The 27,381-nt window shown below is 43.1% G+C and overlaps 1 protein-coding gene across 2 annotated transcripts in view; it reads right to left on the bottom strand.

The window, feature by feature from the left end:
• Positions 1–12,482: 12,482 nt before the first annotated feature.
• LOC120940516 (purine nucleoside phosphorylase-like) overlaps positions 12,483–27,381 on the bottom strand; it is a 48,848-nt gene continuing 33,949 nt past the window's right edge. For both annotated transcript variants that reach the window (XM_040353438.1, XM_040353436.1), the window contains exons 2-6: positions 20,366–20,535; positions 18,012–18,115; positions 16,645–16,820; positions 16,006–16,196; positions 12,483–14,142 (exon numbers count right to left, since the gene is read on the bottom strand). In XM_040353438.1, coding sequence (XP_040209372.1) covers positions 13,925–14,142; positions 16,006–16,196; positions 16,645–16,820; positions 18,012–18,115; positions 20,366–20,535 — 859 coding nt within the window. In that variant the 3' untranslated portion in view covers positions 12,483–13,924. The remainder of the gene's footprint in view (positions 14,143–16,005; positions 16,197–16,644; positions 16,821–18,011; positions 18,116–20,365; positions 20,536–27,381) is intronic.

Genomic DNA, 27,381 nt, shown 5'->3' with positions numbered 1-27,381 from the left:
GTACCTGACTCCGGACGTACTCAATAAAGTCTATCCCTCTACTTCCGATCGCTGCTGGCGGTGCCAGCAAGCCAGAGGCACGCTTTTCCACATCTATTGGACATGCCCCTTGATAGTCCCGTTCTGGACCTCGACGCAACAATTACTGACCCGACTATTCGAGACACCCATACCCTGGACCCCCAAATTCTTCCTCTTAGGTCTCTTCCAGCCGAAGCTAGCTAAACCCTATAAAAAACTGCTTAGGCATGTTCTCACAGCGCCAAGGTGCTTGATAGCCCTCCACTGGAAGAGGACTGCGCCCCCCCCCCCCACACAGGAAGCCCTTTTTGCCAGGGTAAAGGACGTTGAGATAATGGAAAAAATGACGGCAAGACTGCGAGATAGGCTAGACGACCACGACAGTGTCTGGGAGCGGTGGCGTTGTCGGGAGGATCCCTCTTGATCCGGCGGTCGAAACTAAGAGGTACTTCCCCTCCTTATTTGATTGCTCATTTGGTCTCCCTGGTCTCCCCCTTTCTCTTCTCTTTTTGTTCTGTTCTTCTTTCCCCCTTTCTCCCCCTCTCACTTTTCTGAGTATTTTTACAGTGTGTTATGGAAAGTTAAATGAGGCATCACTCTCACGGTACGGTACGCTACATGTCCTACTAGAGACCCTGTTGATACTACTGTTAGTCTATGTGATGCCGTAGTTCACGGAAGGACCCCCCCCCCTCGGGGTTCTAACATTTGCTAGCTAGACAACGCTCTTATTTATATAATATATATTATAAATCTGCCAATAACTGCTTGCCATAGTTGTACCAATGTTCTGCTGTTTTATTTTTCTACAGAATAATAAAAAAACTTTATTTAAAAAAAAAAATAGTAGGTACCTGACTGAATTTGTAGCACACCCACCAGTTTGCGAGGGGCAACAAGAGCACACATTAGGAGCTACAACTATGAGGAAAGAGAAAAATGGGCAAATTTACTTATAGCCAGATTCAGGTAGACGTGCCTAACGTTAGCCAGGCGTAGCGTATCTCGTATACGCCACGCTGCCGTAAGTTAGAGAGGCAAGTGCTGTATTCACAAAGCACTTGCGTCCTAAGTTACAGCGGCGTAGCATAAATGTGCCGGCGTAAGCGCGCCTAATTCAAATTGTGAAGAGGTGGGCGTGTTTTATGTAAATAAAGCATGACCCCACGTAAATGACGTTTTGAACGAACGGCGCATGCGCCGTCCGTGGATGTATCCCAGTGCGCATGCTCCAAATTACGCCGCAAAGACTCATTGGTTTCGACGTGAACGTACATTACGCCCAGCCCCATTCACGGACGACTTACGCAAACGACGTAAAAAATGTTAAATTCGAAATTTGGTGGTTTATCTTTACGGCTGAAAACGCCTTATGTAAACAGCGTATCTTTACTGCGACGGGCAAGCTTACGTTTGTGAATAGACGTATCTCGCTGATTTACGCATTCTAGGCGTAAATCAGCGTACAGGCCCCTAGCGGCCAGCGTAAATAGACAGCTAAGATACGACGGCGCTGGCGGTCGTATCTTAGCAATATTTAAGCGTATCTCAGTTTGAGAATACGCTTAAATATATGACGGTGCAGATTCGGAGTTACGACGGCGTATCTCTACCTGAATCTGGCTATTAGTCTCTTTTATTATAGGCAAAGTAAAATATGTGTGTGTTTAAAATTATGTATACAGCCTACAATTTAGCAGTGCATTGTGAATATCAAAATTATTGCATAGTCCCATTTATCTTTATGACATCGTATCTGTTGGAGAAATGAGAGGAAAAAAAAAGGAAATGGCCATGATTTGGGGTCAGGGAAAATCCTTATGGGCATGGAGCCATTCGTGACTGCTAACTTGAGAACCCTTGTTACCATTCCACTGGGTTGATGTTATATGCCATTACAACCTCTATTCACTACACTGGCTCAAGTAATAACAGCCTTATACTCGGCACCTGCTTTCACAAAATTCAATGTCAACCGGTAACCCCACTGACCAAACATGTTTGGCTTGTTAAAAAGAACTCCTGAGTTGCAGAACTGAATTAGAGGAACAAAAATACCAAAGATCACTTACTGGTATGTAAACATGCTCCACGTGAGCTCAAAGGAAATACATTACCCAAAATAAAACCAAAGAGGACTCCTTGGTATTCAGATACTGTATGTTCTGCATCAGCTCAGGAATGTGTATCAGCAAAGCTATAATTTTATTTATTTTTTTCAAATCCATCTCAACCCAAATCAGTGTTTTAATATTTTTTAATTCCCCACTATGGTGTACGTTTATTAACCCCTTCAATACAGGGCTTTTATACCCACCTCAATACCGGGCCTATTCTGGCACTTCTCTCCTACATGTACAAATCATAATTGTTTTGCTAGAAAATTACTCGGAACTCCCAAACATTATATATGTTTTTTTTAGCAGACACTCTAGGGAATAAAATGGCCGTCACTACAACTTTTTATCTTGCGCGGTATTTGCGCAATAATCTTTCAAACGCCTTTTTTTGGGGGGGAAAAATGTGTTTTATTAATAACAAAACAGTAAAGTTAGCCCAATTTTTTTGTAAAATATGAAAGATGATGTTACGCCGAGTAAATAGATACCTAACCTGTCATGCTTTAAAATTGCGCACACTCATGGAATGGCGCCAAACTTCGTTACTTAAAAATCTCCATAGGCGACACTTTGAAAAAAATTACAGGTTCCCAGTTTATAGTTACAGAGAATTGTTGCACACGCTCTATAATGCACATGGCGATACCTTACATATGTGGTTTGAACGACGTTTACATACGTGGGCGGGACTTACATGCGTTCGCTTCGGAGCGAGAGCTACTGGGCTGGAAAGCATGAGATCGTAAAAAAATAACCGCCGCTATGATCATTCTTGTGGTGCGCAGGGTCGCCGCCAGAACACAATGATATCTGAATGATGCCTCTAGCTGCAGGCATCATTCAGATATCACCGCACAAAGTACAGGACGTCATATGACGTCCACCGGGGATGGGAGATTCCGTTTGTGGAATGAATTATGTCTATGTGCGCTATTGGAGTTGTTAAACAGACGTTTTTTTTCTCGGTTCAGTTCTCGGCAGTTCTCAGATGAAAACTATCTACTCTGCAGCTGAGAAATATATATATATATATATATATATATATATATATATACCTATAGTACATTATTTATAATAATGTTAAACCCACTGGTGCTGATATATAGGAAGTCTTCTTCCTCTAATCGCACCAGCTTCTCTCCCAGATTCTCGACCTTTGAGCTGGAGAATCTGGGAAGGAGATCTTTCAGAGTAACGGCCAGTAGGATCTTCAGATCTCAGTTTCATAAACTGACCGTTTTGTGACAGAACGGTTATGTGTTGTGATGAAAAGCGGAGAACATGTTCTCTGCTCCTCTTCTCAGCTACATAAATGATCACTTATTTTCTCTGTTTCATAAATGGACATCTATGTCTAAGCCTTTAACTTCTCTTACCTTCTTCAATTAATGGCTTTACTATTCACCCAAGCAGTGCCGGCCTTAGGTGTTCAGGCGCCCTGTGCGACCTAATCCTCTAGCCCCCCCCCCATCTTCACCCCTTGCCCCCTGGTCAATAACTTTTGCGCAAACCAATCAAAATAAGCTTATTGCGATTTTTATTTTTTTTACCATAAATATGTAGCAGAAAACAAATTGGCCTAAAATGGTAAAAAATTCGATTTTTACATTTTTTTGGGGAATGTTATATAGCAGAAAGTGAAAAGTATTGTTTTTTCAAAATTGACGCTTTTTTTTTTTTTGTTTATAGCACAAAAAATAAAAATCGCACAGGTGATCAAATACCACCAAAAGAAAGCTCTATTTGTGGGGAAAAAAAGGACGTCAATTTCGTTTGGGTACAGCGTCGCACAACCGCGCAATTTTCCATTAAATTAACGCAGTGCCGAATCGCAAAATAGGGCCTGGTCATTAAGCAGCAAAATCTTCCGGTCCAGAAGTGGTTAACATAAGACAAATAACAAAGGAGTAAAATGCAATAAAATAATTAATAAAAATATGTTTATTACATAATTGCATTGGTAATGGCAATTACATACATGTATACATTACATACATGTATGTAATTGCCATTACCAATGCAATTATGTAGTAAACATGTTATTTTTATATATTATATTATTTTATTGTATTTTACTTCTTTTTTTTTTTTTTTTCTTATGTTAAGTCCCTTATATCCTCCTCCCCCTCTGTGTGTAGGCTGGCTATAAAAAGTAAATACTTTTTCTTTTTTATCTAAAAAAGTAGATGCATGCAGGGCCATGGGCTCAGTGTGACTTACCTTTCGGTGGACGGTGCGGCTTTGCATATAAAAATGGTGCCCCCCGGCGCTTAGAAGCCACTGCACATGTGCCGTCTGCCCGAGAATAGCCAAGCGTTTTCGGGCTTTCCTGAGCAGTGATGGTGCATGCGCAGTGTGCCTGTTGGGGCCGGCAGCAGCCATTTTTTTCCAAGTGCCGCAGTCGATGCGTTGCTCTTCACCCAGTCCCAGGGCAGGGGGACCTGGCAGCGCCTGCTGCTGTGACTCGTAGGAGTCGGTCTCCTGTGATGATCATGTGAGTAACTGACTGCGACTCGCATTCTGCGAGCTGTGATGGCCGCGCGCCGCCCCTGTTGCCCATGGCGCCCTGTGCGGCCGCACAGCTCGCACACCCCAAAGGCCGGCCCTGCACCCAAGGTGTCTACCAAAACTCTTTTTCCACTCTCCTCTCTAACAAACTTTTAGGGGTAGGTGGGCAGATCAAGCTCACAGAGGGGCTGTCGCATCCTCCATGCTTCCCTTCTCATTGGGCGCCAAGCAAGGGTTATATGAGAGGCCTACCCCAGGGTGGGTTATTTTGGTTACGGTAGGCAATTTGTACTGGGTCTTTGTACTGGGTCACTGTTATACAAATGGTGTACCTTTTGCTTTGTGCTGGACCTCTATTCCTAAAGATGAATGTACACTGTATACACTTGCACTGCAACTGTTTTCCAGTTAATTCTTGGGTCCCTGTGACAATGTACACCTTCCCTGCAACTTGTATTTAGGAGGGACATGCTGAGCCTTGTCCACATCTTTTTTTTAATCCAACAAAATTGTATTTAGTTTACAGAGGTACAAGGTATACAAGGTCCCCTTGACATTGCGGGGAAAGATAAAGAGCTGCAATGAGATAACCACTACTCACAATACATCTATGAACAGGAGGTAACCCTCCCCCCCCCCAGCAAGTCAAACATTTCCCTCCCGACAATTAGCTCAATGCCCACCTCACCCAATATTGATGCCCAGAAGCCTGTCCATCACCAGGTCCACAGGGGCCAGACCCGGCACATCCAGCCACTTTGCCCATAACTTCTCAAATTTTTGGGCATTACCCCTGTGTTGATATATCACCTTCTCCATCCTCAGCACTATCCCAATGTTATTGATCCATTCAGCTAGAGTCAGAGGAGCCTCGGCCCTCCAGTGAACCATAATAAGCTTCCTAGCTTGGAACAAGACCCTTTGCACCGCCTCCCTGTCCGCCTCCTCCCATTCGTACTCCTCCAGAGCCCCCAAGAGACAAGCCCTCGGGTCCTGCGGAAGAGACACTCCAAATGCTGAATTGATGGTACTCACGACTCCCGCCCAATACGTGTGGAGCTTTGGGCATCTCCACAGCATATGTATCAGATCTCCATGGTCTCTCTTGCACCTGGTGCAGGTAGGGTCGAGCTGTGGATTCATTCTATGGAGTCTGTGAGGGGTATAGTAGGTTCATAACAAAATGTACAATTGCGTGAGCCTCTGTGAGACATTCAGTGAGCACTTGCCTACTGCCTGAAAAATTTCCTCCCATTGTTCACCGTCCAAGTCCCCTGCATCTGCTTCCCACCTTTCCCGTATCTTCAGGGGATGCTGCTTCATCACATACTGTAACAGGATGGCATAGCATTGGGAGATAAAGCCCTTAGACGTCCCAGCATCCCCCAGAAGGTCAAAAGCAGGGGTCGGCGACAGGCACCACTCAGAGGAGCGACCCTGTGCCGCCACTGCGTGTCTCAACTGTATGTATGAGAAGTGCATGGACTGTGGTAGGCCGAACGCCTCCCGCAATTCCGGAAACGTGCGAAGTACCCCGTTACGGAATATGTGGGTAAGGTGTGTAATCCCATAATGTTTCCACCTGGCACCGGACTGCAGTTTAGCCAGTTCAGTGTACGTGTCATTTTGCCATATAGGACTGTACTTCGTGTAACCCTCCGCGTTTTGGACATATTTAACCTTATTCCATATCTTCTGAATCAGACTAAATGTGGAGAGCTTCTTGTGCGGTCTAGCAAATGCCTGCGCCTCCAGCGCCTCAGGGATCGGACCTCCGCCCACGGTGTGCTCCATAAGCCTCTGAGCCGAGGACCGCACCGTCGGCCGAAACATGCCAACCAGCTGCTGCATCTGGGCCGCCAAGTAGTATAGCCAGGGGTTTGGCAACGCCAATCCCCCGCTATCTTTAGGTCTCTGCAGGTGTTCCAACTTAATCCTAGGATTCTTATCCTTCCAGATGAGACCACGAAAAATACTGTTCACTGTATGAAAAACTTTCAAGGGGATGACCATGGGGGTGTTGTGGAGAAAGTATAATAGTTGCGGCATGAGTATCAGCTTGATAAGATTCACCCTCCCAGCAACCGACAGAAGCAGGGCCTTCCAAGTTTTAACTTTGTCCCTAAACCGCAGCAACAGGGGGGAAATATTTAGATGTATGAAATCTCGTGGCCGAGCCGTTATCTGTACCCCTAGATATTTAAAGGATGAAGTAATGGATATGGGGCAGACAGAGTTAATTACTTGTGTGTCATCGCCGTCCAATAAAAGCAATGCTGACTTTGCCCAGTTTATGAGCAGGCCAGAGAATTTTCCAAACTCTGTGATTGCCATCATAGCCTCTCTAAGGGAGGAGTCCGTGTCTCCCAGCAGAAGAAGCGTGTCGTCAGCATACAACATCACCTTTTCCTGCATGTCGCCATAACAAAAACCGGTGATGCGAGGGTTAGCCCTGATACTAATGGCCAGTGGCTCAATAGCCAGGGCAAAGAGGAGGGGGGACAGGGGACAACCCTGCCACGTCTCCCTCCTCAGTGCAAAGCCCGCCGACAACGAGCCAAATGTCCGTATCGCCGCCTGCGGCTGGCTGTACAGCAGCCGCACCCAGGAAATGTAGACAGGGCCAAATCCGAATTTCCGCAACACGGTCCAGAGATAGTTCCAATCAATACTATCAAAGGCTTTTGTTGCGTCTAAGGTTAATAAAGCCCTACTGCCCATGTTGTCCGCCCGCGCCTGTATATTAAGGAACAGCCTTCTCAAATTAACCTCCGTCGATTTGTTAGGCATGAACCCGGCTTGGTCTCCATGTACTATAGAAGTCACCACCCCATTTAGCCGAATGGCGAGCACCTTGGCCAGGATCTTAACGTCACTCTGTAATAAGGAAATGGGGCGGTAGGCCCCCGGGTCCACGGGATCCTTGCCTGGCTTAAGTAACAATACTATATTTGCTTTGGACATGGAAGGGGGCAAAGTCCCCCCCTCCCTGGCGCTGTTAAAAACCTGCAAGAGCTGTGGCAGCAACACCCCCGAGTACTGTTTGTATACCTCCATGGGCAGCCCATCCTCCCCCGGAGCTTTACAGTTAGGGAAGGCACTGACTGCCTCTTGCAATTCCTCAACAGTGACCGGTTTCTCCAGCAAAGTACGCTGATTAGCGGACAGTCCCGGGAAGGTCAATTGAGTCAAATATAACTCCAGATCCTCCTGGGTATACGCCGCGCCGGAACTGTACAGGTCCTCATAGAAACCCGCCAGTTCCTGCATAATCTGGTCTGGCTGAGAGACTACCCCTCCTGACCTAGCTCTAATAGCCCCTATCTCAGGTGAACGTTGATGGGAGTTCGCAATCCGTGCCAGTATATGGCCGGTTTTCTCACCTTCCTCAAAGAACGCCTGTTTGGCAAAGAATCTCTTCTTTTCTGCTGACGAGGAGAGCAACTGCTGGTAGGCGGATTGAGCCGAGCCTTGTCCACATCTACCTGCCCAGCGTTTGCCACTACAATTCAGTGGATCTTGTTGTAAACTTTGTGCGAGCTTCACACGTGTAACTAAATTGACACTTAAATTTTCATACCTCTGTACGGGATGGAAACCTCTGTGGTGCAAATCTGCTCCCTGAGCTATGGGAGACCGCTGGCAGGCGGATTGCCAGCAACATCTTCCTCACTGCTAAAGGCCGTTCCACCTATAACAGGTACTGTACATGCTACCAACAGGCTGCTTGTTAAACTTCTGTTACCCATAGTAACCACTTGCATCTTTACACTACTCCAACTCCACCTGATGACTTCATACCCCAGTGTTTTTAATACCCACTCTGTAGACTGTATGTATCGGTAACTTGCATTATGCCCCTTTCATTAACTTCAGACCAGGTTTAACAAGTAATTCTAAACTTTACTTCGAAAAGTGCAAAGGCGTTTACAAATTCCAACATTCAAAAACATACTTCTTCCCTATTTTCCTAATACTAATCACAGGCTGTATGCTGCCCCGGAATACCTGTGAATCTAGTTTTCGTGAAATACATCTTTCAGTGGCTGGTGTCTTTGGGGCAAACCCTGGGTTCTGATGACTTTACATCCACATAGTAATAAGCAACCTCCTTCTGTCCTTCGTGGGTGTTGTTATCGATCTCATTTCCTTATGGGCATCGGATCTGATGCAGGCCATATACCTCTAGGAACTCTCGGCTCTCTAATCCCAGGCTCTCCCTGGTGCAGACTCCTGTCCCTGAACCAGTGGGTCGGACCCAGATAAATCTCCCAAGAGATCAAAGAACTGGGAAAGGCATTAACTCCTACCCTCCTGTTGCCAGGACAGAACCTGGCTATTTCAGCCTGCTTACAAGCTTTAATCTTTACTGAAAAGGGATTTATTCCATTTCCCTTGATGCAAGCAGTGGGAAAGAGGTGCAAATATGAAAATGCCTTGGCAGGTGGATGTCAGTCTGGAAGTATGGGCATTTCTAGGCAGACTGCATTTACATTCAGACTGCCCAAGGTAGCTCCCATCTGTGATTCTTAGCCTCCATTATTGAGAGAACTGAATTCCAATTAATAAAAGGGTTAGGTCAGGGGCTTGGGGAAGAAAGCACTAGATCATGGGTTCTTAACCTGGCGTCCATGGTTTTAGGGGGTCCGATAAAAAATAACATTTGAGGGGAGTGTGATCCGTGCCTGGATAATTGATTTTAAAAGATCACTGCTTCTGTCAAAACTGAGAAAATAAATAGTTACATTAGCAGGATGACAGCGCTATGAAAAAGGAAGCTATTTGTTTTTCTTATCCGTTATTGCTTTGGTGATTAAATAAAATGTTGCAATTATTGTGTGTTCTGTCATTATGTTGTAACTATTAAATACTTTGTGTGCCGATATCCAATCTTGTTTGAGTGTTTTTCCAGAGCCTACCTGACTAAAAACCTATGCTTATTTATTTGTGTCAGTTGTGACACTTTTAAACGTGAGTGTAATGATTTTCAAATAAAACTGAATATTGGTTTTAAAAAATCTTATGCCATGTGAAACTTTTTCTCTTTCCTATATCAGGGATGATTGGTTCTATTGAGAAATCGTGTCATCCTGGGAACAAAGCAGAGGATTGCATTTCAAAGATCGCTGCAGAGGATTGCTCCCTTTATAGAGAAGGCGCTAAAGGCTGGCTTATAATTGGACCAGCAACAAGCGTTGGCAAGTTATTTTTGGACATACAGTGCCTTGAAAAAGTATTCATACCCCTTGAAATTTTCCACATCTTGTCATGTTACAACCAAAAATGTAAATGTCATCCAGTGGACCCCCCTTCTTTGTTTCAAAGTGAGTGATTGACAGGATCGGGACAACAGTTTTTTTTTTTTTTCTTTCAGCAGGTTGGCATCTTTTATTGTGATTGACAAGCATCTTCATGACAGAACAATGTGACTGACAAAGCCAGTTGGACCCAGGGCACATGACCAATTCTGACAATATTCTTCACCAATAAATAGCTCCCCGAGCAGTCATCAGTTATAAAAGGCTTGCTTCTTCTGGGCTTCAGAGGTAGGCTGGAGGCCAAGTTTCTGAGCTTCTCCAGACTTGGATCAGTCTGCAGTGTTTGCCCCAAACAAGTCCAAGACAAATCTCCTGTCGTAAACAAAGAGAGCATCTGAAGCTGAGTGGCTGTGTCCACTGGGTCAGGGCGAGGAAGGGGGTACCATCTCCCTGCTCTGTGACCAGAGACTGTACCTCAGCAATCTTTGCAGCATTATGAGCGACTACTAACATTGGTAATACATTATCATTAGACCTAATAAGTACATTCTTTGAATCACATACATGTATTTTAACTGTGCTTGCAAGGTGATAGCTCCATCCTTGTCTCCTTCCTTAGAATAACTATGCACCCCCACTCCACCCCCCTACATGAAGAAAACCGATGCAGAGGTATATGTGATTGAGCGCCCTCAACTCCAGTGAGCAGGGCAGTACAGCCCATCATCCTGAATGGGGTGTCTGCCCCATCAGTTAAACAGGGGAACCTGGTACCTGACAAGCAGGAGGGTCAGCTGCATTGCCTTATCGGAGGAGGCAGCAAGCAAAGACACAGGTTGGTACACAAACCTTAAAAGGTAGTTTAAACATTTTTTGCAGCACCAAAGATAAACTTAATGAACTTTTTGTACAGAGATATTCTTCACCATTTGGATATTTATTATTTATCACCTGTTTGCATCTTTTCACTCACACAGAATAATAGGATATGATTGTGTATTACATTTATTTGAATAATTTTAATTCTAGATTTACAATTTGTTAATCACAGTTTTATTATCTTTGGCTCTGCAAAATGCCCTCTCTTTATCTACCTGTACAGTTTAACAGTCTAGGCTAGCACCTGTCTTTAGTGGGAGGTGTAGAGGATTGCGCATGGCAAGCTCCCCTTGAGTAGCGGCTTTACAGTTTACTATATCCTGTTGTGTGTCTGTTGATTTTCTAACATTTGAAACAGTACACCACATACCCCAATGAACAATTACTAAACTGAGGAATGTGATATTCTTTCCTTACTCCACCCTTAAAGATTTTTTGACCATGATTAACAACATAAGAAAGAAGCTGAAAAAGGGTGCACAAATACAGCCACACATCAGAAGGGAGCATAAAAAAAGGGTGCACAAATACAGCCACAAACAAGAAGGGAGCAGAAAATGGTACACAAATACTGTCAAACATTGGAAGGGAGCAGCAAGAGTATGCACAGACACAGGCAGACGAACAGGAAGCAGTGAGAGAATGCACAGACATATGCATGAAGTAAGATTTCGTTCACACTAGTTTTATTTCAGATGTGACTTGAGTCACACAATAATGGAAATCAGATTGTTTTCAATGGTGCCTGTTCACATCAATGCAACACAGCACGGCTTGATTTTGGAAAATTTTCTTGGACTACTTTGATTCAAGAGTGATTTACCTCCTAAAATATGCAAACCACATTCAAGTTGCACTACATAATCGCACTGAAAGATTGGTGCTAAAATTCAGATTGTAGCAGTGTAAGCCTAAAAGTGATAAGCAACAATCTGCAAAGACACAACCACACATGAAAAGGAGAGGCTAGCAAATGCATATCCACTCAATAGGTAAAATTGCATGGAGTATAAAAAGCAAATTGCATAGACAGCAGAGGGGCAGTCAATATCCAGTCTTGAGCTGCCTGGACTAAACACAACACAAGTATGTGACGCAGAGAGTGGAAAGAATGTAGAATTTGTTTTACCTGCGGATGGGAATTTATACAACTCATTTCCTCCCAAGATCCGTGTCTGGAAAGACATTCTGGAGAAGAAAGACATTTGTGGTAGCTGAATATCAAATGTGTTTGTGTCTTTAATATAAAATCAGGTATTGGCTATTTTTTGTACTAGAACTTGTAATAGATGAGAGAGGAAACGAGCAATAACTAAGAAAAAAAAAAAAAACGGATAGGATGTGCTGCAATTATCCTTGTGTGTCCCCTTTCTTATTCCTACAATTGTCTTAGCAGTATACTGTATATAAACCTGTAACTCTTACCACCACTGATTTTTTTTTTCAGGTTACTTGGTACTGCACATTCTTTCACAACCTTATGAACTGGTCAGTATTCTTTCCACACAATTTCACAATTGTATGCCCTTCCCACACAATCATGAAATTAATAGGTAGCAGAATACATTAAGAAATGGGTCGCTTGTCTGCAATTCCTCTTATAATAACAATATTATAATTTGGGCACATCTATATAGTTTTATTACTTTTGCCACAAGTTTCCAGGTTAATTATTTCATGAATAAAAGGACACGTATTGCAATTTCAAATAGATTTTATTTATGCATTCTACATAAAAAAAAAATGCTCTATACACAGAATAGAGGTATATATAACTTTACAAAGGAATGTTAGGTATAGACAAGAAACTGTTCTACCCACACATAAACATGAGACAGATTACAGAGGCCAGTTCTCTGAAGCTCTAAAACATAGGAGTTATTACTCAACACAAAAGTAGAACAACTTCTATTATCTCAAGGGTGTAAAACCGGTGTAAAACCGTTTATTGAAAACTGAATTAGCAATGCAAATATCAGAGAAGCAATTATTTGCAACAGTAAGAATAGTGTAGACATTAAGAGAGCAATTTTCTACAGAAATAAGCTAATATTATATATAAAAAAATATAAGATTTCATATTTCCACCTAAGAAGCAATGCTGTGTGGATACCGATTGCTGAAAGCCAACTAAGAACTATGAATTCAGTGTTCAAAGTCACTTTTTCAGGTCAAGAAACTGACATGTCACCCTCTTATGCACCATTAAATTTGTATTCTGCAAAACTTTAAATTTACAAAAGGGGTGCTAACAGATTAGATTCTATTTATTTTGAGTCACACTAAAAAGTCTTTAGATCAGGCCAAGTACTGTAAAACAGTAGAATGGGTTAAGAAGGTTAGCCTGAGAAACGTGCATGTGTACCCAATTGGATAACAATAAGCACCATTTGGCCCGATTCACATTTATGCATTTTTAGTGGTTTTTGCATTTTGCAGATTTGCACTACGGAACGTGTTCCATTGGAAACCATGTTAAATGGATTGTAGTGCAAATCTGCAAAAAGCAGTAAACAAGTTAACATAAATAATGTTGTGCTGTATTACATGTGTACATACAGTATGCATTATGAGTTGACCCTTACTCCTGATCTTGTACCTCCAATAATTTAACCTTTTAAATTATTTATTTATTCTTCTTACAACCTATTATCATACATGTTTAAAATTTGAACCGTTTTTTTTTTTTAAAAAATGTAACATGATCTTGGCAATATTTTTAATAATAAAAATAAATAATAGTTAAAGATAAAATAGTAACAGTCACCAAAAAAAATTGTCTTATTACAAAGACTTCAGGATCGAGGTAAAATGAGAGACATGGAGTGAATATTGGACACATAAATAAAAGTATCTACAAGCCTAAGTGTGAAACATGTTGTACAGATTGGTACATGTCACAGTGTGCTGCAGCGGAATGGATTGTGGACACTAGGATAATTTGAAGTTGAGGAATGTGCTGTTGTGCCACATGTTGGTATGTGGGTACAGTTAACATATAGAGAATACGTTAGTGTGTCTTTGATTAGATGACTCCTATACTCAACTAAGAGGCAATAAGTGCTTGCCCCTATTTCAAGAGAACATAGAATAGAGTAGCACCCTTATGCCTTTTCCACCCATTAAGTCCCACCATCTTTAAAACATATTATTGTTCGGTTCTATGCGCTGAACCAATAGAGAAACCAATTTCTCTAGGAATTTGGCACTGTCTTTTCCAGCCTGTAGCACCTCTTCGTGGCTAGCAATTGCTTCGTCCTTGTAATCCATGACAGCCTTGTTTGTAACAAGAGACATGCCCAGGACCTTCAGGCCACAGTGTCTGGCCACAATTACCTCTGGAACAGTGCTCATTCCTGGATAACACAAAAATAAAATAGGTGAGAGGTGTTCAAAACAATACAAAAGCCACATGGTTTACAAAAAAAATATACATATTAAAAATATAAAACAATTTACACAGGCTGATCAAAATAAATTCTATACAGGTTGCCTGGATGATGGTCTTCGTACGCCTGGAGAGTTACCACTTTCATCACACAGATGAGCTTGATATTTAGTCCCATCTTGTGAGTGTTACATATACTTTGTGATTAAAACTGTGCTTTAATACTAGACTGAGGTGGCGCTTACTGTGCTCTCCCCTACTCCTTATCTGTTCACAGAGCTGGCTCTTGCTGAGGATAGCTGCTGACATTCATTTTAAGAACTGATCTCTTAAGGACTAATGGACTTGTATTATTATATGACTATTGGTTCACGATCATGGCCCAGATTCAAGAAGCACTTGCGCCCGTGCAACCATAGGTTGCGCGGCGCAAGTGCTTACTTGCTCCGGTGTAACGAGTGCTCCTGATTCAGGAACCTCGTTACACCGACTGCAGCCTAGGATGTGACAGACATAAGCCTCCTTATGCCTTCATATCTCAGGCTGCATTCTTGCGTTGGCCGCTAGGGGGCGCAGCCATTGTGATCGGCGTATAGTATGCAAATTGCATACTACCACCGATTCACAAAAGTTGCGCGGGCCCTGCGCACGCAAGGTACGGAGTTTCCGTACAGCGACTTTAGCGCAAGGTTGCTCCTGCTGTAGCAGGGGCAACCAATGCTAAAGTATAGCCGCCCTTCCCGCTCGTGAAATTTAAATTTCACGTCGTTTACGTAAGTGATTCGTGAATGGCGCTGGACGCCATTCACGTTCACTTAGAAGCAAATGACGTCCTTGCGACGTCATTTGCCGCAATGCACGTCGGGAAAGTTTCCCGACGGAGCATGCGCTGTTCGCTCGGCGCGGGAGCGCGCCTAATTTAAATGATTCCCGCCCCCGGCGGGATCATTTACATTAGGCAGCCTTACGCCCGGCTATTTAGCATATCGCCCGCGCAATTTACGGAGCTACTGCTCCGTGAATCGCGGGCATTTCAAAATATTTGCGTGGGCGCAGAGCAAACATCGTTGCCCTTTGCCCACGCAAATATTGCACGGATCTACCTGAATCTGGGCCCATATGTTTACAGTCGCTCCATCTCTGCGTGAGCGGAATTTCCGTCAGAAAAAAGTTGGATGGTTTTTCCGACGGAATTGCGCTCAAGCTTTGCTTGCATACACACGGTCACACAAAAGTTCTCTGAACTTTCGAGTGTTAAGAACGCGGTGCCGTACAAAACTACAACGACGCGAGAAAGTTCAATGCTTCGGAGCATGCGTCAAATTGTTTCCGAGCATGCATGCTTTTTTCCTGTTGGAATTGCATACAGACTAATGGATTTTCTGATAGGAATTTTTTTTTCCGTCTGAAAAATTCAGAACCTGCTCTCAAACTTTTGCAGGCGGAAATTCCAACAGCAAAAATCTGATATAGCATACGCACAGTAGGAATTTCCGATGAAAAGCTCACATCAGACTTTTGCTGGCGGAAATTCCGCTCATGTGTACGGGACATTCGTTTCTTTTCCTAGGTTGCCAAGAATGATTGTGCATGCTATTTGTAGATTTCTGCAAGCTATCTAAACTCAATATATGCAGCACATTTGAATGTTTACAAAAGGAGTATATACACTTTATATCAGCCTGTCTTTTTTACACATTTTATGGAAGAATAGATTGTAAAGGACTTTGCAACATGTCAGGCTGTCCCTTGTATTTAGGAAAATTAAATTACGTTTCCTCTGTGTATATTGTCTATTTGCAGTTTGCTTAGATTGAAACCTAGTACATACCCACTGCATCAGCCCCAAGACTGTTCAGCATTCGACATTCAGCAATAGTCTCAAAGTTGGGTCCCCCGAGGCTACAGTATACCCCTTCTCTCATTTTCTCCACGTAGCCCAGCTCCTGCCCAATTCCCAGAGCCAGCTTTCTTAATTCCTTGTCATAAGCATCAGACATGGGGGGAAAACGAGTACCAAACCTGTTGGAGACAGAAAAGTGAGACAATAAATAAGCAGTTCTAACACTGAACTATTACTTTAAAATAATTTCACATTCCATTTTAAGTGATTCAAGCACTATGCAATCCATTTGGTGTGAGAGAATTTTTGCATGGATTAAGCCAAAATGCCATACCTATGAGGGGCTTCAGACAGTCCTGTCCAATACCCCCAATTCTTCTAGGGGAAATAACTGCTTAAAAACCCTCATGTGTCTGCAATTGTTTTCCCTGAAATAAGGATTTGTTTGCATGCATCTCCCACTGCGATCTCTTTGGGTATAAACATGAATGCACGGCTGAGCATTCATCTTTATGGCAGTATTTTTAGCACCGTGTTGCTCTACTGTATAATTAAATGTATTTTGTGAAAGTCATATAGTGTTCACTAAAGTAACAGAACAAAACCAGTTATTTAAATTGAACTCACCGTTCCTCATTTGGACCAATCAGTGGATTTTGTCCTGCAAATCCTGGCATATTGATGTGATCCATTATCACCATAATGTCCCCAATCTTATAGTCCTGATTCAAGCCTCCAGCAGCATTGGTGACAATAAGTGTTTCTACACCCATAAGGCGGAAGACACGAATTGGAAATGTCACCTGAAAAGAAATATAAATTATGTTAATGCAGCTTATGATTCCCATGCTGAAAAGGACATAAAAGTACACACTATTATAGTTTAAATTCAACATCATGCACTAAATGAATTCCGATTTCTGTCAAACACCAAATGTAATCGAATTTCCACAGGACCAATAACTGGCTACATGCAAGTGACACTACAATCCCCATACAAAACACATTTATTGTAGAATTCTTCAAAACAAATCCTGATGGCCAGTTTTATTCCATAACATGAGTGTCATCAGGAGTCCAGGTTACAGCTGGGCTGATGGTGGTCCTCTACAGCAATGTTTCTCAACTCCAGTCCTCAAGTACCCCCAAGAGGTCATGTTTTCAGGCTTTCCATTCTTTTGCACAGGTGATTTGATCAGTTTCACAGCCGTTTCATCTGAGGGAAATCCTGAAAAAAGACCTGTTGGGATACTTGAGGACTGGAGTTAAGAAACATGGCTCTACAGCAGCCATTCTCAACCAGGGTTCCTCCAGAGGTGGCTAAGAGTTCCTTGAGGTGTGGCGAACTGACCTATCATGTAATGGTGCCTGCTTAGTTCCAGGTTCAACACCACTTGGCAGAGCCAGAACCATGTCTGTAAAGGGAGCATTCTTCCAGTTTCCACCACCAACGGAAAGGCCGATTTCACATAGACCAATGGACTACTCTTAGCAGGGGTTCCCTGAGAGCTGAAAATTATTGCAAGGGTTCCTTTGGGGTAAAAAGGTTGAGAAATGCTGCTCTACAGTAATCTCTGTATTGAAGATGCTTCTGCAATAAAGTGTGCTTATCACATATAGATGTTGGACTCTTGCCTGGCCGTACTAGTTGATTTTATGAAAGATGGTGACTTATTTCAAAAACACTTCATAATGCCACATGAGTGTATGTAATGACCAACAAGTAACTGATTTATATATCAGAATTCACCTGGTCTATTTATTGTGAAGTCTGTCTGTTTTAGGTAGGCGTTTTCCTCTCAGTTTATTGATGTTCTTTGTCTTTTAAAGATTGACTAGCAAAACAGTAACTGTTGTACAGGCACATAAATGGTCAAATTAAGATCCATGCCTCACAGATTTTGTTTGTATTATTTTGCATTAAATAAATACCTCTGCTACTGGTTCTCTAGGGAATAGCCATGATTATAAGCCTTTAAATTTAAAGTTCTCACCTTCCACAATGGGTAACCCTCGTAGGAGTGAAACCGTCCTTGCATGCACACACATGGTTTCCCATTCAGTTTGCCAAATATAAGACGTCCAGCATGCCCAGGAACTGTAGAAGAGAAGAGTGGAGAAAAGATTAGTCAGGAATAGTAGAGGGAAGTGGGAAAGCATGAGCCAGGTACTGGACAGCATTTAAAAAAAAATGGATTTGTCAGAAACTGTAGTAGGAGAGTAGTGAAAGAAATAAGCCAGGGACTGTAGTAGAGGAGAGTGGGGAATAGATTAGCCAGGGACTAAAATGGAGGACAGTAGAGAAAGGAATAGCCAGGGACCTTAACAGAGGGGAGCAGAAAAAGGATTAGTCATGGACTGTAATAGAAGAGAGTAGAGAAGGGATCAACCAGGAACTGTAGAAGAGGACAGTACAAAACAAATTAGCCAGGAACTGTAAGGCTGGCCATACATTATATGATTTTCTTGTACAATTCTCCTTTAGATTTACCGAAACCATATAATATACGGGCAGCCCTACACACTTTAAATTTATATGCACTCAGGCAGACCCTTGCACTACATAGCTGAAGGTAAATCTAAATGAAATTGAACAAGAAAATTGTATAATGTAGGGCCAGCTTAATTAGGAGATTAGAGAATGTATTAGCCAGGCACTGGAGAGAAGAGGAGAAGGTTGGCCATGGAGAGGAGAGGAGAAGGTTAGCCATGGAGAGGAAATAAAGCCCCGTCCCCCCTGTCAAAACACAACAGCTCAGCAGGGGAGATCCAAATTAGATTGGTTAGTACAGCGGCTCCGACCGCTGGGTTGAATGAAAAAAACGTATAGCGTATACCCGGATTTAGCTAGGACCTGCAGTAGAGAAATGATCAATCAGGACCTGTAGCAGATACGATTAGAGAAACGGATTAGCTAGGGACTGCAGAGTAGAGAAAGGGATTAGCCAGGGACTGGAGAGTAGAGAAAGGGATTAGCCATGGACTGGAGAAAGGGATTAGCCAGGGACTGGAGAGTAGAGAAAGGGATTAGCCAGGGACTGGAGAGTAGAGAAAGGGATTAGCCAGGGACTGGAGAAAGGGATTAGCCAGGGACTGGAGAGTAGAGAAAGGGATTAGCCAGGGACTGGAGAGTAGAGAAAGGGATTAGCCAGGGACTGGAGAGTAGAGAAAGGGATTAGCCAGGGACTGGAGAGTAGAGAAAGGGATTAGCCAGGGACTGGAGAGTAGAGAAAGGGATTAGCCAGGGACTGGAGAGTAGAGAAAGGGATTAGCCAGGGACTGGAGAGTAGAGAAAGGGATTAGCCAGGGACTGGAGAGTAGAGAAAGGGATTAGCCAGGGACTGGAGAGTAGAGAAAGGGATTAGCCAGGGACTGGAGAGTAGAGAAAGGGATTAGCCATGGACTGGAGAGTAGAGAAAGGGATTAGCCATGGACTGGAGAAAGGGATTAGCCAGGGACTGGAGAGTAGAGAAAGGGATTAGCCAGGGACTGGAGAGTAGAGAAAGGGATTAGCCAGGGACTGGAGAGTAGAGAAAGGGATTAGCCAGGGACTGGAGAGTAGAGAAAGGGATTAGCCAGGTACTGGAGAGTAGAGAAAGGGATTAGCCAGGTACTGGAGTGTAGAGAAAGGGATTAGCCAGGGACTGGAGAGTAGAGAAAGGGATTAGCCAGGTACTGGAGTGTAGAGAAAGGGATTAGCCAGGGACTGGAGAGTAGAGAAAGGGATTAGCCAGGTACTGGAGAGTAGAGAAAGGGATTAGCCAAGGACTGGAGAGTAGAGAAAGGGATTAGCCAGGGACTGGAGAGTAGAGAAAGGGATTAGCCAGGGACTGGAAAGTAGAGAAAGGGATTAGCCAGGGACTGGAGAGTAGAGAAAGGGATTAGCCAGGGACTGGAGAGTAGAGAAAGGGATTAGCCAGGTACTGGAGAGTAGAGAAAGGGATTAGCCAGGTACTGGAGAGTAGAGAAAGGGATTAGCCAGGGACTGGAGAGTAGAGAAAGGGATTAGCCAGGTACTGGAGAGTAGAGAAAGGGATTAGCCAAGGACTGGAGAGTAGAGAAAGGGATTAGCCAGGGACTGGAGAGTAGAGAAAGGGATTAGCCAGGGACTGGAGAGTAGAGAACTGCAGTAGAGTACAGAAAGGATTATACATTCCTTCCTGTACTCATTAGAACAGACCCTATATAGTGCCACAAGTTATCGTTACACATGTATTAAATATTTATCACACTAAAAAATTTAAACAAATGTATATATTTTTTGTAGGTTCTCAGCCACCCTTTGGTCTTGTACTTAAAAAAAGACATATTCCTCTAAATAATATAGTTATTACCTTAGTTAACATACCTGTGCTGTGTGGGAAGTTGGGAATTTCACTGTAGGGGAAAACCACCTGGTCCTTCAACAGTTCACCCAAAGCTCCAAGTCCAGAGCCACATACAATGGCCAATGTAGGACGGTGATCTGTGTTCGCCAAAAGCCAGTCTGCAGTTTGTTGGTAATCTTCATAGGTGTACCTGAAAACACAATTCAAGACTACATGACTTCTAGATCTAGATTGAATCTTGACTGAAACAGTATTGAGATGATGCCCTATTTCTGGGGATGTAGGAGGAGGGTGACTCTTACAGTCATTGCAAAACCACCATTTAATGTTCCGTTCATATTTTGTTGGGAAACAAAAGTTCTCCATTTTACATTTTTAAGCTTCGGTCCCAAAAGCAGACACCACAAGATACCAGATGTTGCCTTTTATTAGAAAGGCGCTTTTATCAAGTTTAACTTTGTTAAAGGAATCTGGTCGTTCCTGATTTTATGTCTGAACTCCCCCAGCTGCCACCCACCTGTCCAATGTGAGTGCCATTACTGTCTATTGAGGGTGTCTCACAGGACAAAGGAGGACTTAGCAAGGACTTGGCAGAGCTTAGCAATAATTTCATGCCCCATAAATACTAAAATTAAATTTGAGAGGGGCACAGAAGCATCTTTTCTGACTAATAGAGAACGTAGCAGGCATTTTGTAAAGACTGCATTTAGACAGGAATTTACTTTTGAAAAATGAACAGAGCCCTTTCACACTGGCACCGCTGTTATGGCGGGAAAGCACCGCTAGTTTTAGCATCGCTTTACTGTAGTTTTAGAAGCGCATTTAACCCCTCGCTAGCGGCCCAAGAAAGGCTTAAATGCGCCTAAAAAGCACCACTGCCGAAGCGCTTTGCAGACACTTCGGCAGCGGTGCCCATTCATTTCAATGGGCAGGGGCTGTGGAGGAGCGGTGTATACACAGCACCCAAGATGCTGCTTGCAGGAAGTTTTCCAACGTCCTGCAAGCACACTGCTCCAGTGTGAAAGCACTCAGGCTTTCACACTGGGGCTGCAGGGGAGGCGTTTTTCATGTGCTATTTTTAGCCCTTTAGCAGCCTCCAGCGTGAAAGGGGTCTAAAGCAGAATTCCAGTCAAAAACAACAAGATAAACATGAATAACCAATTATTAAAAAGGATAAAATAACAAAAATCAACCTTTGCTGAAATATTCATCTTCATTACAGAGATTTCCCCTTCAGTACTTTTTTTTTGCCACTAGATGGCCTCAGTTTTATGGCCAACATCATTTAACTAACTCACTCTGAGCCAAGGTCACCCTGGACCCTCCTAAACCTGTGACTGGTCAGTGAAAGGATAACCAGCACATTGGTTAGCTCATCTCACTGTCAGTCTTTTTTTGTCCTTCTATCCCCATGCTTTATGACAGCACATGAACAGATTAGTTCCTTGTGCTGGTTCTTCTACTCACACTCCAGCCCTGCTGTATAGGGACTGCAGGTGCAGGATGATACCAGGTCACATACACATATTTACACTGCTTGCCTTAAAATATTTATCTTTTAACATATTCATGATAACAGGGCAGCTCCTATCAATTTTAAAACAATTATTTTTTCAGATAGCAATTTGATACACACAGTAATTAAGTTTTAACTTACAGAAAACATGTGACATCAATGATTCCACACTCAATTTAAAAAATATGTGTAAAAGTATAAGGCACTGTTAAGATTTGCGGCTGAGAAATCCTCACTTCCTGTTCTTCTGTCTGTAACTAAACACAGGAATGCAAGGCTTTCTCCCTGGTGTGGAATGTTGTGCTCGCCCCCCCCTGGACTACAGGAGAGTCAGGACGCTCTATGTTGCAGATAGACAAAGGTGATGTGTGTTAGTGGGTGTCCTGACTCTCCTGTAGTCCAAGGGAGGGGGCGAGCACGACACTCCACACCAGGGAGAAAGCATTGCATTACTGTGTGCCGTTACGGACAGTAGAACAGGAAGTGAGAATTTCTCAGAAGAAATAAGGACATTTAAAAGCAAAATCGAAGGATGAGGTAAGTGAAGGAGGACTGCACTAAGGTAAAGGAAGCTATTTAGGAAAAAAAATTGTACCTTTACAACCCCTTTGAGCTATGTTTTTGCTGCCACCCCCTGCAACAGGGGTGTTTACATGCAACGGCAGCCATGCTTTGCCAAGTTCACCTGACTTGTAATGATCGCTACACATTTAAGTAATAGAGAAAAACTGCAAAACGCAATGCATGCAGTTGCGTTACATATGTTGGTAATAAAAATTGGGTTTAAACAGGGGGTAGGGAGGCATCGTATCGCTTCCACACTGCCTGTCAGTAGACTCTGGAGTATAATCCTAACATGGATCAGGCTTCATAGGCAAGGGAGATTTAGAAGTGTGTCTAAAGCCTCGTACACATCCGACAAACTTTCCCTTGGATTTTTGTCCGAAGTGATTTGTCCGGTCACACCCATAGCATACACACGCTCTGACTTTTCTGCAAACTTTCCTAAAAATTTCTCAACCTCACGTGGTTTTTCTGCTCTTTACCGCCACCCTTTGGTTAACTTCTGCTATTGTTGGTTGATTTTAACATTGGTTCTGGGCATGCGTGTTTGTACTTCGGACAAAAGTCCGATGGCTTTGCTGTACACACGGCCGGACTAGGCACCATCGGACTTTTGTTGTCGTAAAGTTTGTCCGTTTGCAGACCGAACTTTTGGTCCGACGAAACCTGAAAAAGTTGGTCCGATGGAGCGTACACACGGTCGGACAAATGTGAAAACTTGCAGCTTTTGAAGTTTGTTGGACGAAAGTCTGACCGTGTGTACGGGCCTTTAATCTACCTTAAGAGAAAATATTTCCCTAGTTACGTGCCTTACCAAACACTCGTAGTAGTAGTAGTAGTAACATGAGAAACTCAGACAACCATCCCACTGCTACGCTGAGAACCACGTGATGAACTTGTTTCCTATACATAACTCTGGCCTAAGCTTTATCACGTTGCCTCTATTCTTAGAAAAGGACGGAAATTGAGAGCTTAAGGGTCCCAAGGCAACCAACACCACAGGGAAACATTATTCAAAAACCTAAACTAAAACACACCAACATATTTCCTTTCATGGCTTTAGGAACCAAATTCTTTATCTGCTTAATTTAACACTTTCTATACTGATGTAACCGTACTCTCTCCTTTGGACCGATCAACAACTATGTAGTGCAAGGGTAAGCCTAATTAGATACAAATTCATTTTATAGTTTAGGTAGGTCGACAAGCTGCAATCTAAAGATCAAAAGGACATTTTTTAAAGTAGATTTTAGCTATACTAGTTTCATGTGTTGAAAAATAGAATAAAGTCCATGTTGTTCAACCAATAGAAACAAGCAACAAATAGGAAAGCGCTAAATACAGTTGAAGTTGAATCAGAAGAAGGCAAAAGAAAAACCCCTATAAAGCATGGTCCAACTTGCTCCAGGAGCAGAAAAAATAAATCCTTCCTGATCCCCCAAAGGCAATAATATATTATTAAATGAATCTAATCATTTTACCTGAATGCACCTTTGTGTTATTTTCTAATTACTGGGGTTTTATTTGACTTATTTAGAGGTTATACACCTGAGCTTTACAGCTTACTCCTGCATACTTTCACCTACTTTTCTGCGCACTGCTACTCTTTTCAATACCAGCGTTTAATATAAACCAGCGGGTGGTGAATGATCAGCCAGAAAAGAGTTTGGTAATTAAAAAAGGAACATAAAACCTCTTTCTCCCCTCAGAATTTGGCCAGATACATAAAGAATGCCTATCACTACAAGTTTACTTTGAGATTCTAGGCCATAGAAAGCAGCTGTGTGTAGGCTGAATAACACCGTGTCTGCTTCTCTCTGAGAATCTGCCAGCTTACGTTTTAATCAGATGCACAGTCCAGACAAAACAATATAGTCCCAGGAACATAATGACCCTTTTCTGTGAGAAAATATGAGTGGAATTTGTGCCCGGCAATGCCACACTCAAAATCCTTCCCGGTCAGCAGAAATAAAAAATCCCATTATTGTATTATTAGAAAAGCTCTGATGCACAGCTAGATATAGAGTCTTTAGATTTACTAACTGGTTTGTTCAGGGACGTTCAGGGGAGGGTTAAGGGTCTGCCTTGTTTTGTTTTGTTTTTTATAAAAAATGCCTGCTCTGAGAAATGTTTTTTTCACAAAACAACCCCAATGCTTTTTTTGCAAAACAACCCCAATGCTAAAGACAGGTATTTGCACCCACTTCCGGCCACACACCTTCGGGTTTTCTCCAGGCATGACGTCACCTCCCGTTGTGCTCTGGGAACACTCAGCTCCCAGAGCACAGCGGGAGCCAATCAGCGGCGCAGCGCAACTCGCGCATGTGCCGTAGGGAACCGGGCAGTGAAGCCGGAGCGCTTCACTTCCTGGTTCCCTCACCGAGGATGGCGGCGGGGGGGGAGCAGCAGAGAGACAAGCGATCGCCGTCCTCTGCTGCGGACAGCGCTGCACTCCAAGACAGGTAAGTGTCCTAATATTAAAAGTCAGCAGCTGCAGTATTTGTAGCTGCTGGCTTTTAATATTTTTTTTTAGTGGCACATCCGCTTTAAAAGCGGATTGACTACCATGCACAGCTGAACCAAATTTTGCACTCTCCAGTTTTACTAAATCAACCCTATTCACATTCTGACAGTGATAGAAGTCAGTTGTTAGACCCTTTTCACACTGGGGCGGGGGTAAAGCTTTTATAGCAGCTGTTTTCTGCTGCTAGCAGGGCAATTTTAACCCCCTGAAAGTTGCTTTTGCAGCGCTGCCCATTCATTTCAATTCAAAGATGCTACTTGCAGGACTTTTTTTCCCGCCCTGCAAGTGCACCGCCCCAGTGTGAAAGCACTCAGGCTTAAACACTGGGGTGCCTTGAGAGGCGCTTTATAGTCAATATTTTTGTGCTAAAACGCCTGAAAAGTGCCACAGTGTGAAAGGGGTCTAAGGTTGACTTCTGTTGAGCAGGAGCAACCACATATGGCTCAAACTTCCAACAATCCCTGCTGAACTGGATGAATTTTGATCCACCTATGGCCTCGTTTAGTGCAAGTATAACGAAAGGTACATTTTTTATTTTGGATAGAGTTGAGATAGATTAGAGCACCGGTCAGGTTTGAATTGCTGTCTGTGTCACCTTTAGAGAGATTCCTGTTCTCCATTATCACAGAGTAAACGTGAAAGAAAACAGGGCAATAATTCAGGATTCCCTCACTTTGGTTGGATTTCTCCTCACTTCCTGTTTTGGGTTTGTGACAGGAATTTACGAGAAATCTCCTCAATGGGACACAGAGGGCAAAAAAACCTGGGACACTCTTTCTTACAATAACAAAAATGAAAACATTTTTTAAAAGAAAAAGTTTGCCTTTAGTTCTTTAAACATGGATTGTTTAACCATTGAATAATTTACTATTTTATATCTGACACAGAATTGTCTGTAGCCAGAGCCTTCTGAAAACCAGAGGAGGGTGCAGTTTGACGGTAAGCGATGAGTCAACAACACTTCCTGAAAATGTGAGAATGTCAGAACAAACACGGGGCAAGAAGTTGGGACAGTCATTCTAGACTTACTGTTGCCAGTACAGTATTTTTGGCACTGTGGGGGAACGTCACTTCAGTCAGCTGCCCATAAATACACTTTGGGAAAGTCCACAGAAACATGATCTATTTATAATGACATACCACATATGGCATCTCCTAAACTGCATTGCCTTTTCTCTGCAGGTGCGGGATGGCATGCGATTACACGACCTCCCATAGCCTGCACTAATGGGAAGCTAGCCTTCGAATGCATCAAACCGTTTACCTTTTTTAATCTTTTTTTTTTTTTGTAACTGAAATGTCACACAACGATATTTCACTCATCTTTGTGCAGCACGGTGATTTGCAACACCCTGTGCTGTGTATAAATGTGGCACACTGCAGCCATTGGAATTGGACGCAAGGCAAAAATGACATGTCTATGCATTGGGGACACCTCACCCGTTCAACCTCTGCAGCAATGCTGGCAGCACTCATACGTCCATTCCCAAAGACAACCTCTGGATATGACGCTGAGCATGTGCACCCAACTTCTTTGGCGGACCATGGCGAGTCCTGTTCTGAGTGGAACCTGTCCTGTTAAACCGCTGTATGATGATCTTGGCCATTGTGCTTATAGCCTAGGCCATCTTTATGTAGAACAACAATTTATTTATTTTTTTCAGATCCTCAGGAGTTTTTTGCCATGAGGTGCCATGTTGGACTTCCAGTGACCAGTATGAGAAACGTTCCCCGTTCACACATGAGACCTTGTAACACTGAGTCACATGACACTGGGAGGTAAAATGGCTAATTGGGCCCAATTTGGACATTTTCACTTAGGGGTGTACTCACTTTTGTTGCCAGTGGTTTAGACATTAAGGCCCCTTTCACACTGGGGCGTTTTTCGGACGTTATTCAAGCGTTTTTCAGGCGCTTTGGCGTTAAAAAAAAGCCTGTAAAGCGCTTGAAAGAAGCCTCATCTGCAATCCCAATGTGAAAGACCGAGTGCTTTCAGAGCCCTTTCACACTGCCAGCCCCCTAAAAACACTGGTAAAGCACCACTAAGACCCTAACGCTTTAGGGCATTTTTGCAGTGCCTCAGTGTGAAAGGGCAAGGCGTTTTTACAGCGCTTTCAATTAATTTTAATGGAGAGAGGCGTTTTTGGAGCGTTTTTTTCAGCGCCCAAAAGCTGCTCCTTGCAGGACTTTTCTCAACGCCCTGCCAGTGCAACACCTCAGTGTGAAAGGGCAAGGCGTTTTTACAGCGCTTTCAATGGAGAGGGGCGTTTTTGGAGTGTTTTTTTTTTTCAGCGCCCAAAAACTGCTCCAAAGATGCTGCTTGCAGGAATCAGTGTGAAAGGGTCCATTGAGCATTTTAATAGCACTATTTTTAACGCTAAAATGCTGTAAAAATGCTTCAGTGTGAAAGGGGGTCTAAATGACTGTGTGAG

Source organism: Rana temporaria, chromosome 1, assembly GCF_905171775.1.
Source record: "Rana temporaria chromosome 1, aRanTem1.1, whole genome shotgun sequence".
Taxonomy (NCBI): domain Eukaryota; kingdom Metazoa; phylum Chordata; class Amphibia; order Anura; family Ranidae; genus Rana; species Rana temporaria.
The sequence above is the reverse complement of the archived record's forward strand: the minus strand, read 5'-3'. Positions and strand labels throughout refer to the sequence as shown.